This window comes from Gorilla gorilla, chromosome 20 (genome assembly GCF_029281585.2).
Source record: "Gorilla gorilla gorilla isolate KB3781 chromosome 20, NHGRI_mGorGor1-v2.1_pri, whole genome shotgun sequence".
In the NCBI taxonomy this organism is placed as follows: domain Eukaryota; kingdom Metazoa; phylum Chordata; class Mammalia; order Primates; family Hominidae; genus Gorilla; species Gorilla gorilla.
Window position 1 is genome coordinate 18,818,901 of NC_073244.2, and position 17,450 is coordinate 18,836,350.

Here is a 17,450-nt window from a genome sequence, read left to right on the forward strand (position 1 = left end):
GCATTCACCAGAGGAGAGGGTGCTGCCAATACAGGGAAACAGGGCCACCCCGTTCCCAGGTAGCAATGGGAGGTGAGCCAGGAACCACAGCTGTTACAAGCATGGGTGGCTGGACATGCTGAGATCACCACATTAGGGCGGGGGTCGCAGGGATTTTGATGTTTAGGGGAAATCTGGAAATCCAAATATTTAGGCAAATTGACTTAAATTGTGCTAATGTTGGCGTGATGTTGTGGGCGTCCCAGATGTTCGGGGAGCCAGGAGTCCCCACACTTAAGGAAAATCTGGGTGTGCTCAATTTGGGGGAGGAGCATAACCCTCCATTTTGCGGCGGCAGGGAGTCCCACATTTGGGGAAAAGCAGTGAGCTTCTATGTCGGCAGGGAAGACAGCAGCAATCTCTGTTTTGAAACACAGGGAGCCCCGCTGTGCGGAGATCCAGGCACCTTTAATTCAGCAAGAGGGGCTGAAAAACCCTCCACATTTTGGAAGAAGGATCCAAACCCCTGTTTTAGGTAAAGAGAGCCCCCAACGTTTTGGGGATGGTCTGAAGGCCGCCATTTGTAGGGACACAGAGCCCTGGTGTGCAGGTCTGGGCCAGCAGCCCCCAGCTGGATTGGGGAGCCCACCCCCTCTACTGGTTTCCAGGAACAGCTGGGCCCAGCCTGGGTTGTACTGCTGGGAAGCGGCTGACTCAACCCCTCCCTGTGGCCACAGCTGGACCCCGGCCTGCCCCCTCCAGCGTTCACATCTGGGCAGGGACCCAGTCTTCATCAGGGCTGAGAAGGGGACCCTCAGTCCCACAACTGGAGAACAGTGCCCCTCTGCCACTCCCCTGGCTGACCACAGCAACTGGGTGGACTCCATGCATCATTACCATGGAGGACTCTGGCAGGCCCCCTACAGCCCAGATATTGACATCCTGCCAGGAACTCCTAGCCAGTCCCCCCTCCCTGTGTCTGTGTGTGTCTGAGTCCATGTGAAATGTGCTAGGTTTTTTTGTTTTTTTGAGAGAAAGGGTTTTGCTATGTTGCCCAGGATGGTCTCGACCTCCTGACTTCAAGTAATCCTCCTGCCTCTGCCTCCTAAAGTGCTGGGATTTCAGGCGTGAGCCACAGCGCCTGGCCAAATGTGCTGGTCTTTGTAAGTGTGAGATGGAGGATCTGTGACTGTGTGTACACGGGCATGTGTCCTGCATCCATTGTGTCATAAGGCCTTGGAGTTTGTGCAACAGGCTGTGCCTAATTTGATGGGGGGGAGGGTTGCTTTCGGGGACTGGGGGAGGGGAAATTTGTAACATCCTTGTCCGTAACATCCTTGTCCGTAACATCCTTGTCCGTAACATCCAGGTTGGGGCCGGGCTTGGTGGCTCGCGCCAGTAATCCCAGCACTTTGGGAGGTCAAGGCAGGCAGATCACTTGAGGTCAGGGGTTCAAGACCAGCCTGGCCAACATAGTGAAACCCTGTCTCTACTAATAATACAATAATCAGCCAGGCGTGGTGGTTAGCGCCTGTAATCCCAGCTACTCAGGAGGTTGAGGCAAGAGAATTGCTTGAACCTGGGAGGCAGAGATTGCAGTGAGCCGAGAACGCGCCATTACACTCTAGCCTAGGTAACAAAGCAAGACTCCATCTCAAAAACAACAACAACCAAAAAAACCCATCCAGATTTTAGGGTGACTAGGGAACCTCTAGTGTGTGCCCCTGTGTATCTCTGTATGGTCCAGGCAGAGTTTGGGTGGGGCTCTCTCACTCCAATTGCATCTTCATGTGTTGTGTGTCTGTGTCTACTATATACGTCTATATGGGACCTCACTTTGGGTCTATATCTGTGTCATTCTTTTTTTCTTTTTCTTTTTTTGAGACGGAGTCTCACTCTGTCACCCAGGCTGGAGTGCAGTGGAGTGATCTCGGTTCACTGCAAGCTCCGCCTTCCCGGTTCACGCCATTCTCCTGCCTCAGCCTCCCAAGTAGCTGGGACTACAAGGCGCCTGCCACCAGGCGTGGCTAATTTTTTGTATTTTTAGTAGAGACGGGGTTTCACCGTGTTAGCCAGGATGGTCTCGATCTGCTGACCTTGTGATCCGCCCACCTCGGCCTCCCAAAGGGCTGGATTACAGGCGTGAACCACCGCGCCCGGCCTTTTCTTTTTTTTTGAGACAGAGTCTCGGCCGAGCACGGTGGCTCACTCCTGTAATCCCAGCACTTTGGAAGGCCGAGGTGGGCGGATCAGGAGGTCAGGAGATCGAGACCATCCTGGCTAACACAGTGAAACCCCGTCTCTACTAAAAATACAAAAAATTAGCCGGGCGTAGTGGCGGGCGCCTGTGGTCCCAGTTACTGGGGAGGCTGAGGCAGGAGAATGGCGTGAACCCAGGAGGCGGAGCTTGCAGTGAGCAGAGATGGCACCACTGCACTCCAGCCTGGGTGACAGAGCGAGACTCCGTCTCAAAAAAAAAAATAATAATAATAAAAATAAAAATAAAGAAAAAGAAGGCCGGGCGCGGTGGCTCACGCAGGTAATCCCAGCACTTTGGGAGGCCGAGGTGGGCAGATCAGGAGGTCAGGAGATCGAGACCATCCTGGCTAACACGGTGAAACCCCGTCTCTACTAAAACTACAAAAAAATTAGCCGGGCATGGTGGCGGGCGCCTGTGGTCCCAGCTACTCGGGAGGCTGAGGCAGGAGAATGGCATGAACCCGGGAGGCAGAGCTTGCAGTGAGCCGAGATCGTGCCACTGCACTCCAGCCTGGGTGACAGAGCAAGACTCCGTCTAAAAAAATAAAATATAAAAAAAATAAATAAAAAGAAAAAGAGAGTCTCGCTCTGTCACCCAGTCTGGAATGCAGTGGTGCCATCTCAGCTCACTGCAAGCTCCGCCTCCCGGGTTCACGCCATTCTCCTGCCTCAGCCTCCCCAGTAGCTGGGACCACAGGCGCCCGCCACTACGCCTGGCTAATTTTTTGTATTTTTAGTAGAGACGGGGTTTCACCGTGTTAGCCAGGATGGTCTCGATCTCCTGACCTCCTGATCCGCCCGCCTTGGCCTCCCAAAGTGCTGGGATTACAGGCGTGAGCCATCGCGCCCGGCTGTCCACTTGACATTCTGAGTGTCCCTGTACGTGGTCCTGTCTCTGTGACTGTATCCCATTTCGTGCCCCCTATTTGTGGTAATAGGGGTGATGCGATGGCATGACTATCTTATGTGTCTGTATGTATCTCTGTGCCACCACAATCACCATGGAAGAAGTGTGACTGTGTGACAAAACAAGCCCTGGTGTGCAAAACTGTGTCCCTCCCTGTTCCTGTTGTTTTTTTGTTTGTTTGTTTTTTGAGACGGGGTCTCCTGTGTTGTCCAGGCTGGAGTGCAGTGGCACAATCGCTGCTCAGTGCAGCCTTGAATTCCTGGCCTCAAGTGAGCCTCTCGCCTCAACCCCCACATACCTGGGACTATAGACACGACTATAGGCATGCACCACCATGCCCAGCTCATTAAGAAAAAATATTTTTGTAGAGACAGGGGTCTTGCTATGTTGCCCAGGCTGGTCTTGAACTCCTGGCCTCAAGCGATCCTCTGGCCTTGGCCTCTCAAAATTCTGAGATTACAGGCCTGAGCCACTGCGCCCGTCCTATTTTGCTAGATGGGGTTCCTTTATCAGGATGTATCTGCCACCTACCTATGTATGAATATGGCTCTGTTTGCGTCCCTATCACAAACGCTATGTGACTGACGTGCCTGCGTGATTGTCTGCGTCTCCATCCACGTGTGTCCGTGTTCGCTGCGAGGCTGGCTGGACTAGAATGGGTTGGTGCCAAGATGTGGCAGGTGTATCCTGCGTCCGTGTGACACTGTGGGTCGGGGTTTGTTTGTTACCTTGTGTGTAGGGGGCGGGAAGTGGGAGTCAAAGTCACAGAGGACAGCAGGCTGCGCGGACGCAGTGATGTGCGCAGAGGGCCTCCCGCCCCGCAGTTCCCCTCCGGGAGGCGCCCTCCCCGCGTTGCGGGGGCGCGTGCGTCGTGCGTGACGTGAGACACGACGGGGGTCGCTGCGTGCGTGGAACCCGACGCGGTCGTGCGTGCAAGCGCGGGGGGTGGAAGGGCGGGAGCTCTGCACTGGCTGCGTGCGCGCGTGCGTGGGCGGTGGCGGGGGCTGGGCGAGCGGAGGCGCGCAGGGCAGGACCAGCCCCGCCCCGGCCGGGACCTTGGGTCGCCGGTGAAACCCGGGAGGGGGCCTCCGTTAACCCCTTCCTGCCCGATCCGAAACTTGTGGCCCCTCGACCGAGCGCCCGGGGGCTTCCCCAGCGCCTGACGGGAGGGCAGTCCCTGTTGGGGGAGGGACCTTTCCCATGGAGCTGAGACCCCCCCCAGTTGCCATGGGAACCAGAGCTTCCCGCGCAGCCAGGCGCGTGTTTCCTTTCCCCGCCCAGCCATCCTGCTTTTCCTCCAGCTGCCTAGTCTACTGACAATGCGCTTCCCGCTCGTGATCCCGGGAGAAGGGGGCTGGGGTCACCGTCGCCCGGGCATGCGTGACTCAGGCCAGCCCGGGGGTCCCCTGGCCGCAGCTGGCCTCGCTCCCGCTTCTCCGCCCCCGTGACTCACCCCTCCCGGCTTTCCCCGCGTGTGACTCAGGCCCCTGGGGAGGGGGCTGCGGAGTCTGGGACCCCTACAGACAGTGGGGCCGAGAACCAAGTTCTGGGGACTTCGCTCTCCGCGGGGAAGGCCTCCCCCACCAGCGAGCATCCGAGGGCCAGCGACTCTCCTTAGCAAGCCAGAGGCGCCCCCCCACCCCGCCTCTGAATCGGTAGACCCCCCACCCCCACCCCTGCAAACCTCCGGGAACCCAGCCCCCAACCCCTCCTCCCAGCCCACAGGAAGTTTTGGCAGAGCCCGTCGCGGCGATGAAACGGTTAAAGCCGTTTTCTTATTCATTTCATCCAGGGGCCCATTTTGACTCAGAGCAAGCCGGCGCCCCCCTCGAGCCTGGCCTCCTGGGGGCCTGGGTGCATACTCCACCCCACATGTACCATTTTTAGAGAGGGGAGGATGGCGCTTGGTGAGCTGGCTGGGGGTCTTGGGTAGCATATAGAGCTGGGTTCAAATCCTGTCTCTGCCCTCATTGCTGCCTGGACCTCAGTTTCCCCATCTGAAAATGAGGGATCATTATGTCCAGCTTGTTGGGTTGTTGTGGGGATTAGGTGAATAATAGATGGGAAACTCTGCATCCAGGGTTGAGCACGGGAGCCAGGAGAGGGCTCCTCCTGTTTCTCAGGCCTGGATGTCAGGGTGCCCAGCAGAAGCGAGTCCTTGCCAGGCAGGCCATGCCCCACCCAGACACTCTAAGGCCATGGGGTTCATCTTGTCCACCCCCTGCCCGAGGCAGGCACCCAGGAAGTGAGAGGCGGGGCAGGAATGAGGCACAACCTGTTGGGCCCGTCACCTCCCCGCCCCCCACCCTCATTCCAGTGCCCTGACAGGGCCCCCCCACGCTGCAGCCCCACCCCCGCCGCCCTGGACGCCTGGGTCCTGACCCGCGGGTGGCCCGAGGGAGGGGACGTTGGATGGAGACTGTGTCTCGGGAACATCCTGTGGACTGCTGGCTGGACAGACGGAGGAGGGTCAGCCCCTCCCGGGGCAGGGCAGACATTGACTGGGGGCAGAGTAAACATGGCCCAGGGTGACCAGACAGGGGGCGGGCAGGGGGCTGTAGGAATGTACACACACACAGTCACCCCGAGAGAGCCAGTCCAGACACACAAACCCCTGTCACCTTGGCCACAGAGAGACTGCCAGCCAGGGACACACAGGGTCAGACATACAGCTGGGCAAGATGATCCAGCAATGACTGTCACACACGGACACAGTGACAGACCAGACCCTCAAGCAAGAGACGCACACTGTCAAACACATGAACGCATCCACTGGTCAAAAATACGCAGGCAGGCCGTGTGCGGCAGGGATAAATCAACCCAGCACATAAGCATGATAGACACAAACACACAGAGACTGACATTCAGGTGAGAGGCACACAGCAAGGCAGACACAATGGCGTGTGACACACATGGAGACAAACACAATAGGCTAGAAACATAGGGGCAAGACAGACACAGAGTGAACTATATGTGAGACAAGCAGGCAACATGTGCATGCTGATAGGAGAGACAGTCACCTTCAGCACCAGCACCCCGAGAGCCACACGAGAGATATGCAGACACAGGCACGCACTATCAGATCCTGACACGCAAGAGAAGGCAACACACACACACACACACACACACACACACACACACACACACACCAGATCTCCAACTCAGAAGATAGAGACAAGACGAGAGACAAACCTAGGGACAGAGATGATGTGTTCACAGTATGGCAGAGAGTCCCTGGCGCCCTGGCCCACCACTGTTGCACACACATCAGAGATGCTCCCAGGGACACCAAGCTGAAGCCTTAGAGGTACACACCATCTCACCAGGAACACACACACGTGGGACCTGGCAACAGATTGGGTAGATCTGGGCAGACTGACACATTCACAGACATGGTCTGGCCAGACAGTCACACCCAGTGCAGAGAGGCACAGACAGGCCACAGTGGGACATTCATAAACACATCGGCACAGAGAGACCATGACAAAACCTGTTTGCACACACACACATGCACACATACAAACGGAGATCAGTAACAGGCAACATACAGATCAGCCACAGAACACACACATGGAAACAAGCCACAGACCTCACAGAGACCACACACACACACCAAACACAAACCAGCCACAGACCTCTTTTTCACACACACACACACACATACACCAGATCGTATACACACACACACACAGACCAGCCACAGACCTCTTTTACACACACACAAACAGATCGTATACACACATACAGACCAGCCACAGACCACACACACACACAAACACACATACACACCGACACAAGTCAGCCATAGGAACTTTGAAACAACCTACACGTACATACATCTAGACCACGTGCAACCCATCCTATAGAGCTCACACACACACAGAGTGGAACAGAACTCTACACAGATAGGCCCTACATAGACCTTTGCATCCAGGGCTGGGCACTGGGCAGAGGGCTACTCCTGTCTCTCAGGCCTGGGTGTCAGGGTTGGACCAGCACACGCTCTCACATGCACCCTATAGGCCAGCCACACGCTTGCCCCCTGGACTTTGCCAAGGTTCTGTGGGGGGACTGGACACCCCAGTCTGTCTCTGCCCCACAGAGATCCTGGCACTTCCTCTCTCCAAACATCACCCCCACTTCCCTACCTCTTTGCTTTTGCCACTTCCCCTAGGAGGCCTAGCTCAGCAGCCTCTGCTCCTGCTGGGGTGGGGGCCTGCTATAAAGAGGTCACCCAGGGTCTTGGTGATGCCCAGGTCCCCCAAGGCTTCACCAGCAGTGGCAGGGATGGAAGCAGCTTCCTGAGAAACTCCCCTCATGCCCAACCATGTCAGCCTGGAGAGAGAGAAAGAGAGAGACTCTTCTTCCTGCTTCCAAGGAAACCTAGCAGTTTCCTCTCCAGGAGAGGGGGCAAAGGACCCCCAAACCACAGAGGTGGGAGAGGGAGGCGGCTGGTAGGCCAGGAGTTCCGGGGGGAGGAGGAGGGCTCCTGCCGGGCCTCAGATCCACACCCAGGGGCAGGGACACGGGAGGGAGGCTGGGTGCTGTGTGCTGCGACTTGTGGGTTCTCGCCCTGGCCTGCCCACTGGCTGACTCACAGGCAGCCCCCAGCCCAGTTTCCTAGTGAGGGCCCCACTGGTCAGTGGGGCCAGCAGGGAGGGGGGTCACTGGGCTATTTATAAGAAGGAGAAGTCCCTCGTGCCAAGACCAAAAGCCCCGAAGACACTTGTGGGTGGGGGTGGGTGAACTTCCTCCTTATCCTGTGCCCTAGGCCCCAGGCCCTGGGGCATTGGGGAAGCCTGCGCCGGGACTTCTTAGCCAGGTGCTGGTCTGGAGCCCAGGGCCTGGGCAGTACCCAGCTGCCAGTCTGGACTCTCAGGCCAGGCGGGGGAGGGGGCTGTCCTCCCACCCTCCTCGTGGGGCCGGCCTGGCGCCAGTGGGGCGGCTTGAGGGGGTGGTGCCCAGGCCACAAGGGTGACACTGGCAGAGGCCTGGAACCGGCTGTACCAGCTTGGCTGGGCCCCCGCCCTCCCTGTCTGGCCCAATCTCCACCCCGTGCTCAAACACCCATGCAGAGTGCTTGGAGGAACCCTACTCCCACATGCTGGCCTGTCCACAGAGACCCGTGTCCCTCTCTCTGTGCCCCACCACATTTCTCCCCCAATTAAAGGAGACCCTCAGTGGGGTGCGGTGGCTCACACCTGTAATCCCAGCACTTTGGGAGGCCCAGGTGGGAGGATCCCTTGGGGCCAGGACTTCCAGACCAGCCTAGGCAACAGAATGAGACCCTGTCTCGATAAAATATAAAAAAAAAAAAAAACTTAGCAGGTGTGGTGTGCTTGTAGTCCCAGTTACTCTGGAGGCTGAGGCAGGAGGATCGCTTTTACCCAGGAGTTCAGGGCTGCAGCGAGCTATGATTGTGTAGCTGAACTCTAGCGTGAGCAACAGAGTGAGATGGTCTTGTTTTGTTGCCCAGGCTGGAGTCCAGTGTCAAGATCATGGCTCATGTGATCCTCCTGCCTCAGCCTTCGGAGTAGCTGGAACTACAGGCACACCCTCCTGACCTCAGCTAATTTTTAAATTTTTTTGTAGAGATGGGGGTCTTGCTGTGTTCCCCAGGCTGGTCTCAAAAATTTCTGGGCTAGGGCTGGGCGAGGTAGATCATGCCTGTAATCCCAGCACTTTGGGAGGCTGAGGCGGGCAGATAACTTCAGGTCAGGAGTTCGAGACCAGCTTGGCCAACATGGTGAAACCCCATCTCTACTAAAAATACAAAAAATTAGCCTGGCGTGGTGGCGTGCGCCTGTAATCCCAACTATTCGGGAGGCTGAGGCAGAAGAATAGCTTGAACCTGGGAGGTGGAGGTTGCAGTGAGCTGATATTGTGCCACTGCACTCCACTCTGGGCGACAGAGTGATATTCTGTCTCAAAAAAACAAAACAAAACAAACAATTAAAAAAAAACTCCTGGGCTCAAGTGATCCTCCCCCTCGGCCTCCCAAAGTGCTGAGATTATAGACGTGAGCCACTGCGTTTGGCCAAAGTGAGGTTCTCTTTAAAAAAACAAAAAAAGGGCCGGGCATAGTGGCCCACGCCTGTAATCTCAGTACCTTGGGAGACTCAGGCGGGCTGATCACAAGGTCAGGAGTTCGAGACCAGCCTGACCAATATGGTGAAACCCCGTCTGTACTAAAAATACAGAAATTAGCTGGGCATGGTGGCATGCGCCTGTAATCCCAGCTACTCAGGAGTCTGAGGCAGGAGAATCGCTTGAACCCAGGAGGCGGAGGTTGCAGTGAGCCAACATCATGCCATTGCACTCCAGCCTGGGCGACAGAGCAAGACTCCATCTCAAAAAACAAACAAACAAACAAACAAAACACCAAAAAAAGGGACCCTTCATGAGATGGCCTGCAGCTGGTACTGCGTACATGCTTCTCTGGTTGTCATTATTCACAACACAGTGGCTAATGCTCTGAAGCCAGACAGCTTGGATTATATCTCAACTCTAGTGCTTCTAGCTGTTGGACACCAGACAAGTTCCTTAATCTCCTGTGGTTCAGTTTCTCATCTGTTACATGGGGATACAAATAACATGCATTTTGCTGGATTGTTGGAAGCAGTCGATGACTTATTTTATGTTAACCACTTAGAAGAGTGCCTAGCCCACAGTAAGAGCCATGTAAGTGTTGGCTATTAAAATAATAATTATTATTTCTCAGCCTATCTATCTTTAAGTGTTTCTGAGTCTCACTGTCTGTCTGCGTGACGCTAACCTTGAACCCATTTGTCTCTCTGGGCATCTCTCCCTGCCCTGCCCCCCTGCCCCCATACACCCACTGTTCCTTGCCCTCCTCCTGGGATGGACTCTGTCTGGGATGGCCTCACCTCTCTCTAGGACTCCCTCTGGCATGGCCAGCCTCAGCCCTGGCCAGGGCTGAATTACTGTGGCCTCCTGGCTTTTGGGACCTGCAAGTTAGCTTCCCAAGGTGCTGCCCTCTGGCCTGCCCTGCCCAACCCCCCAACGCTGCCCGCTGCGCCCCCGCGGGGCCCGGCCAGATGTCAGCTGCAGTTATTAGCCTGGGCGGGAGACACAGGCCTGGCAGCGTGCCTGCCAGACTCACAGGCCTCCGGAATCTCCCTTGAGCCTGGGGAGGGGGAGGGGAGCCATTCAAGCAAGGGGAAGAAGGGAGGGGGCATTTAGGGGTCACAGGGACCCTCCAAGGACGGGACGCCCCCAGCTTCTGCTGGGACCTTCCTCCAGCAAGGCCACTGCACTGCTGGACTTCCCCCTGCCCCCACATAGCTCAGTTTCTTTTTCGCCTCTTTCGTTTTCCTTCTCTTTCCCACACTTGGTGAGATCTAGGCTGCCCCAGAAAGGCTGTTTAACCCCTATCCCTTAGCCTCTTTCTACCCTAAAGAAGAGAGAGGCTCTCTTCATCCTCCAGAAGACAGAGGCCTGGGAAGCTGAGAGAGAGAGAGAGAGAGACAGAAAGAGAGAGAGAGAGAGACACTAGGCTTCTCACCTCTTGGTCTAGTGGGTTCACACACTAACTGCTCGGAAGTCCCACCTTAAGTCTAACTGGAAGCCTGACCGTCTGCACCTCACCGCAGCCCTTCCCGGGAAGGGGCTCTGGGTTCCCTCATATTCTCCCCTAAGATTTTCAGGTCTTCTCTGACTCGGGGAGGGAAGCTTTCAGATGACAGAGCTACTCTAGGGAAGGAGGGGGGCTCCCTCTAGGTATTCTGGATGATAGTAGGATGGGACCTGCAGACTAAAACGAGAGTGGGGCCCCTGACTCACATGAGTGAGTGCGGGGTGTTGGGGACGGAGCTCCAGATCTCCTGGCAGAAGGGAAGGGCACCCCACCCGAGGGAGGAGGCAGCCGCCGTTCCAGCCCGCCCAGGCGCCGGGGGCGCCTCGAGGCATCGGCCCGCCCTCTCCGCGCCCCGTCGGGCCAGGGGCGAAGTCCGACCCAGGCCCGCGGGCAGGCGGGGACCTGCCGGGCTGGGTTGGGCCAGGCCGGGCCTGGCAGGACGCAGCCCCAGAGCGGCGGGGTGGGGCGGGGCCGGGCCAGGCGGCCGTGGGGGCCCCGGGGGCGGCGGTCGGGGCTGGTCGGGACTAGCAGTCTGGGGGCCCAGACGCGCCCTGGGACCTGGCAGATAGTCGGGTTCCCCACTTCTGGCTCGGGGCCCCAGGACAGCGCTGGTCCCACCTCTTCCTGTGCCCTAATATGGGCGGCGGGGAGAGACTTCGGGGGCCGGCCCGCCCTCAGTCCTGCCCGCGGACTCCCGCCTGTTGCCATGGCGACCAGGCCCCGCTCCTCGGCTGCGTCCCCCGCCGTCGGGCCAATGGAACAGTCCCCATGCTGCCTGCCTCCGCGGTCCCCTGCAGGCGCCGCGGGCGGAACCATTGCTTGAGGGGAGAGGATGGTGGCTGGAGGCTGCTGCGGCTGGGCGGGCTCCAAGCACCCGGGCCTCCGCGGGGGCTCGCACGCCCAGGTTCCTCTTCCGAGGCGCAGGATGCGGCGGGACCCAGGGCGGGGCGCACGGTCCCGTAGGATCCGAGTGACGGAGACAGGGCCGGGCTCCTTCCCCCGGGGCTGTTGCCACACTTCCTGCCTCTGCGCTCTTTCCCCAGCCTGTTTCTAAGGAAGGGAGTGGGGTTGGGCGACCGCGCCCCAGCCGTCGGGCTGGGTCCAGGCTCTAGGAGCCGACACGGTGTTGGGCAAAGCCCAGGGTCAATAGGGGAGGGTTTTAGGATGGGGGACAGAGAGTACAGATGACTAAGAGGTTACCATCGAGGGGGAGCAGCAGTCGTGGAAGATCCAGCAGTCCTGGTGCGCGGGACCCTCAAGGCCCCCTTCTCACATGTCAACTGAGTACCCTCTTATTGTCTTCTCTGCTCCGAAGATGTGTCCGGACCCTTCTAACTCTCTCCTTCATCCGGGCTTCGCAGATGACCCCAGTGGTCCCCAATTTCTGGCAGACATGTCTCCATCTTCTACCCGGCATATTTTACCTGCCTCAATGTACCCCAGGCCGCTTACTAGCTTTCTGCATATCTAGACTTCCCCTAATTCCTCCTTCCTGCTTACGGGAGAGCCCTCAGACCCTCCCATGAGCTCCTGGACCCCTACTCATTTATTGCAATTTAATGGGTCATGCAGCTCCACCCACTCACCCCTTTTGATCTCTCCCCTCCTCCATCCTGTGAAAATTCCAGTCCCGCATCCTTCAGAGCCCGGGACCCCCAGTCAATTCCTGGGTCAGGTGTCTCCTTAACCCTCCCTATTTACACTGCTTAACCCTCATTTCTGCGTTTTGGGGTCTCCCAATGGATTGTCAGTCCTCCTACCCCTCTCGTATTCTGGGTACCTCAGGGGTTTCTTCGCACATACTGGGACCCTCACCCCACTTGCTGCGTACCAGGTCCTGGTATTTGTCCCAGTGGATTCCAGGGAAATCATCCTCCTCCCTGAAACCCCTCACTCATGTGCCTGGGCCCCCCAGCACCTCCTTCCATGCGTACCCCGAGGTCCTTTGAGCCCCTCCCCCTGCAGCCCCGCCGAGCCACCCGGCCCGTGGCCGCTGTTTACAAGGACACGCGCTTCCTGACAGTGACGCGAGCCGCCTCCTCCCCTTCCCCACGCTCGAGGAGGGGGGCGCGGGGGCCCGGCTCCGGCGACGGCCAATCGGAGCGCACTTCCGTGGCTGACTAGCGCGGTATAAAGGCGTGTGGCTCAGGCTGAGCGGCTGGGACCTTGAGAGCGGCCAGGCCAGCCTCGGAGCCAGCAGGGAGCTGGGAGCTGGGGGAAACGACGCCAGGAAAGCTATCGCGCCAGAGAGGGTGACGGGGGCTCGGGAAGCCTGACAGGGCTTTTGCGCACAGCTGCCGGCTGGCTGCTACCCGCCCGCGCCAGCCCCCGAGAACGCGCGACCAGGCACCCAGTCCGGTCACCGCAGCGGAGAGCTCGCCGCTCGCTGCAGCGAGGCCCGGGGCGGCCCCGCAGGGACCCTCCCCAGACCGCCTGGGCCGCCCGGATGTGCACTAAAATGGAACAGCCCTTCTACCACGACGACTCATACACAGCTACGGGATACGGCCGGGCCCCTGGTGGCCTCTCTCTACACGACTACAAACTCCTGAAACCGAGCCTGGCGGTCAACCTGGCCGACCCCTACCGGAGTCTCAAAGCGCCTGGGGCTCGCGGACCCGGCCCAGAGGGCGGCGGTGGCGGCAGCTACTTTTCTGGTCAGGGCTCGGACACCGGCGCGTCTCTCAAGCTCGCCTCTTCAGAGCTGGAACGCCTGATTGTCCCCAACAGCAACGGCGTGATCACGACGACGCCTACACCCCCGGGACAGTACTTTTACCCCCGCGGGGGTGGCAGCGGTGGAGGTGCAGGGGGCGCAGGGGGCGGCGTCACCGAGGAGCAGGAGGGCTTCGCCGACGGCTTTGTCAAAGCCCTGGACGATCTGCACAAGATGAACCACGTGACACCCCCCAACGTGTCCCTGGGCGCTACCGGGGGGCCCCCGGCTGGGCCCGGGGGCGTCTACGCCGGCCCGGAGCCACCTCCCGTTTACACCAACCTCAGCAGCTACTCCCCAGCCTCTGCGTCCTCGGGAGGCGCCGGGGCTGCCGTCGGGACCGGGAGCTCGTACCCGACGGCCACCATCAGCTACCTCCCACACGCGCCGCCCTTCGCCGGTGGCCACCCGGCGCAGCTGGGCTTGGGCCGCGGCGCCTCCACCTTCAAGGAGGAACCGCAGACCGTGCCGGAGGCGCGCAGCCGGGACGCCACGCCGCCGGTGTCCCCCATCAACATGGAAGACCAAGAGCGCATCAAAGTGGAGCGCAAGCGGCTGCGGAACCGGCTGGCGGCCACCAAGTGCCGGAAGCGGAAGCTGGAGCGCATCGCGCGCCTGGAGGACAAGGTGAAGACGCTCAAGGCCGAGAACGCGGGGCTGTCGAGTACCGCCGGCCTCCTCCGGGAGCAGGTGGCCCAGCTCAAACAGAAGGTCATGACCCACGTCAGCAACGGCTGTCAGCTGCTGCTTGGGGTCAAGGGACACGCCTTCTGAACGTCCCCTGCCCCTTTACGGACACCCCTTCGCTTGGACGGCTGGGCGCACGCCTCCCACTGGGGTCCAGGGAGCAGGCGGTGGGCACCCACCCTGGGACCTAGGGGCGCCGCAAACCACACTGGACTCCGGCCCTCCTGCCCTGCGCCCAGTCCTTCCACCTCGACGTTTACAAGCCCCCCCTTCCACTTTTTTTTGTATGTTTTTTTTCTGCTGGAAACAGACTCGATTCATATTGAATATAATATATTTGTGTATTTAACAGGGAGGGGAAGAGGGGGCGATCGCGGCGGAGCTGGCCCCGCCGCCTGGTACTCAAGCCCGCGGGGACATTGGGAAGGGGACCCCCGCCCCCTGCCCTCCCCTCTCTGCACCGTACTGTGGAAAAGAAACACGCACTTAGTCTCTAAAGAGTTTATTTTAAGACGTGTTTGTGTTTGTGTGTGTTTGTTCTTTTTATTGAATCTATTTAAGTAAAAAAAAAAATTGGTTCTTTATTAATTTCTGTTGTCTTTTTTTCCAAGCTGGGAGGGCGGAAGGAAAAAAAAAGGCACTGGTTTGCTCCCAGCTCAGTGCTGTTGGTGGCTCGGTCCTGTATGTGTCCCCCTCGTCGGTTCGGCGCAGGCATCTTGTGGTCCCAGCCCAGGAGTCCCACCCTTCCCGCGTCCCCAGATCTCCAGGGTTGGATGGTTGGGGCGCGGGACGCGGTCCAGGGACCCAGGAGCTGAAGGCAGGGTGCCCCGGACGAGACTTGGAGTGCGCAGGCGCGTCCCCACCCAGCCGCGCGCGCCGGGGCTTTCCCCGCTGACGCAGCGGAAGCGCTGCCCATACAAGGACCGATTCTGCCCAGTGACGCGACCGCGGTCTCTGGGCAGATTCCGGGAATCCCCTCCCCCGCTCTGCCGGGCAGGGCCGCGGCGCCGGGAAGGGGGCCGGGATTTTCCCGAGCAGGCGGCTGCCCGGGCACGGAAAGCCCCAGGCCTGGGTCCAGAGCGCCCGCGGTGGGCGGGCAGCGCTCCTGGGCCCCGGGAGCCACCCCTGTGCCACCTTCAAGACACTGGCGCCTAGGCCCCGCCGCGCCCACGCCCCCTCCGTTTGACCTGACCGGGGCGGAGGGTTGCTGCTGCCTCGGCGGCTTTGCCGACGCCGTTCTCTCTACCCCCACCCCCTCCAGGAAGGGCGGCGCCCGCCTGCCAGTTTCCCCTCACGGGTGCCAGGCCAGGAGCGGGGCGACTGCCAGGTCTGGTCCTGCCGGGGCGGCTGCTCGGGCCGCTGGGCGCCGCCACCGCCCTCGCGCTGGGCTCCCTCCCGCGCAGCTGGGACACGTGGGGGTGGGGGTGGGGGTGCTGGTGCTGCTGGCACGCCTAGAGGGAGTCTGGCCGGCTTCGGGGTTGGAAGCCCCCAGAGCAGTGGAGAAAAACAGGTAGAGAAACCAGACAGGCAGTAGGGTGAGTGGAACAGACGCTTCATCAATTCATTTGTACAATACTTAGAACAACTAGACCCTGGAGACACAGCCTGGACCACTCCAGACAACACAATAAATAAACAAGCAAACATGGTTCTTTGGGGGTGGTGGTAAGTGCTAGTAAGAGGGAAAAATCAAACTAAAACAAAAAAACAAAAAAAAAAAAGGTCAAGGTGGCAATGATGGGGCAGGGAGGAAAGATGCTTTGCAGAATGGAGTGGGAACATGGACCTTTAATAGGGTGACTTTTTCTTTTTTATATTTTAGAGACGGGTCTTTGTCCTGTTGCTCAGGTTGGAGCGCAGTGGTGCAATCATAGCTAACTGCAGCCCAGACCTTCTGTGCTCAAGCAAGCCTCCCACTTCAACTTCCCAACTAGCTAGAGCTACAGGCATACACCACTATGCCTGGCTAATTTTGTTTATTTTTGTAGAGATGGGGTCTGCTATGTTGCCCTGGCTGGTCTGGAACTGCTGGGTCAAACAGTCCTCCCGCCTTGGCCTTTCAAAGCACTGGGATTCCAGGCGTGAGCCACTGCGCTTCTCCTGCAGTGACTTTTTTTTTTTTTTTTTTTTGAGACGGATTCTTGCTCTGTCACCCAGACTGGAGTGCAGTGGTGCGATCTTGGTTCACTGCAACCTCTGCCTTTCGGGTTCAAGCGATTTTCCTGCCTCAGCCTCCCAAGTAGCTAGGATTATAGGTGCCTGCCACCACGCCCAGCTAATTTTGTATCTTTAGTAGAGACTGGGTTTCAGCACGTTGGCCAGGCTGGTCTTGAACTCCTGACCTGAGGTCATCTGCCAGCCTCGGCCTCCAAAATGCTGGGATTACAGGCGTGAGCCATCGTGTCTGGCCACGACTTTTCAACAGATTTGAAGAAGTGGGGTCCTGAGAAAATCCTGGGTAACAACAGCATCAGAGGTAACAGTTTTTTGTTTGTTTGTGTTTTTTAGATGGAGTCTCCCTCTGTCACCCAGGCAGACTGGAGTGCAGTGGCTCGATCTCAGTTTACCGCAACCTCCACCCACAGGATTCAAGCGATTCTCCTGCTTGGCCTCCCAAGTAGCTGGGTCTACAGGCGTGCATCACCATGCCAGGCTAATTTTTGTATTTTTAGTAGAAACAGGTTTTCACCATATTGGCCAGGCTGGTCTCAAACCCCTGACCTCAGGTGATCCGTCTGCCTGGGCCTCCCAAAGTGCTGGGATTACAGGTGTGAGCCACCCCGCTTAACTGGGAGCAGCTTTTTTTTTTTTGAGACGGAGTCTCGCTCTGTTGCCCAGGCTAGAGTGCAGTGGCACGATCTCGGCTCACTGCAAGCTCTGCCTCCCAGGTTCACGCCATTCTCCTGCCTCAGCCTCCCAAGTAGCTGGGACTACAGGCGCCCGCCAACATGCCTGGCTAATTTTTTGTATTTTTAGTAGAGACGGGGTTTCACCGTATTAGCCAGGATGGTCTCGATGTCCTGACCTCGTGATCCACCCGTCTCGGCCTCCCAAAGTGCTGGGATTACAGGCGTGAGCCACTGCGCCCGGCCTTGGGAGCAGCTCTTAAATGGCAAAATTCATGTAGCCAGGTGAGCCTGTGAAAGAACAACAGGAAGCCAGCCTGTCTGGAATGGAGTGAACCACAACAGGGCAGATGTCAAGGGAGACTGAGCAGGGGCCTTGGGGAGGAGTGTAGATTAAATTCCAAGGGAGATGAGTGACCCTTAGAGGGTATTAGGTGGGTACCAGCATTAATAGTGGAT

At 58.4% G+C, this 17,450-nt stretch overlaps 1 protein-coding gene across 1 annotated transcript; it reads left to right on the top strand.

The window, feature by feature from the left end:
• The first annotated feature begins 11,888 nt into the window (after window positions 1-11,888).
• JUNB (JunB proto-oncogene, AP-1 transcription factor subunit) lies at window positions 11,889-14,733 on the top strand. The gene has a single exon (XM_004060095.4). The coding sequence runs from the start codon at window positions 13,189-13,191 to the stop codon at window positions 14,230-14,232; it is 1,044 nt and encodes a 347-aa protein (XP_004060143.1). The 5' UTR covers window positions 11,889-13,188; the 3' UTR covers window positions 14,233-14,733.
• Window positions 14,734-17,450: the final 2,717 nt, after the last annotated feature.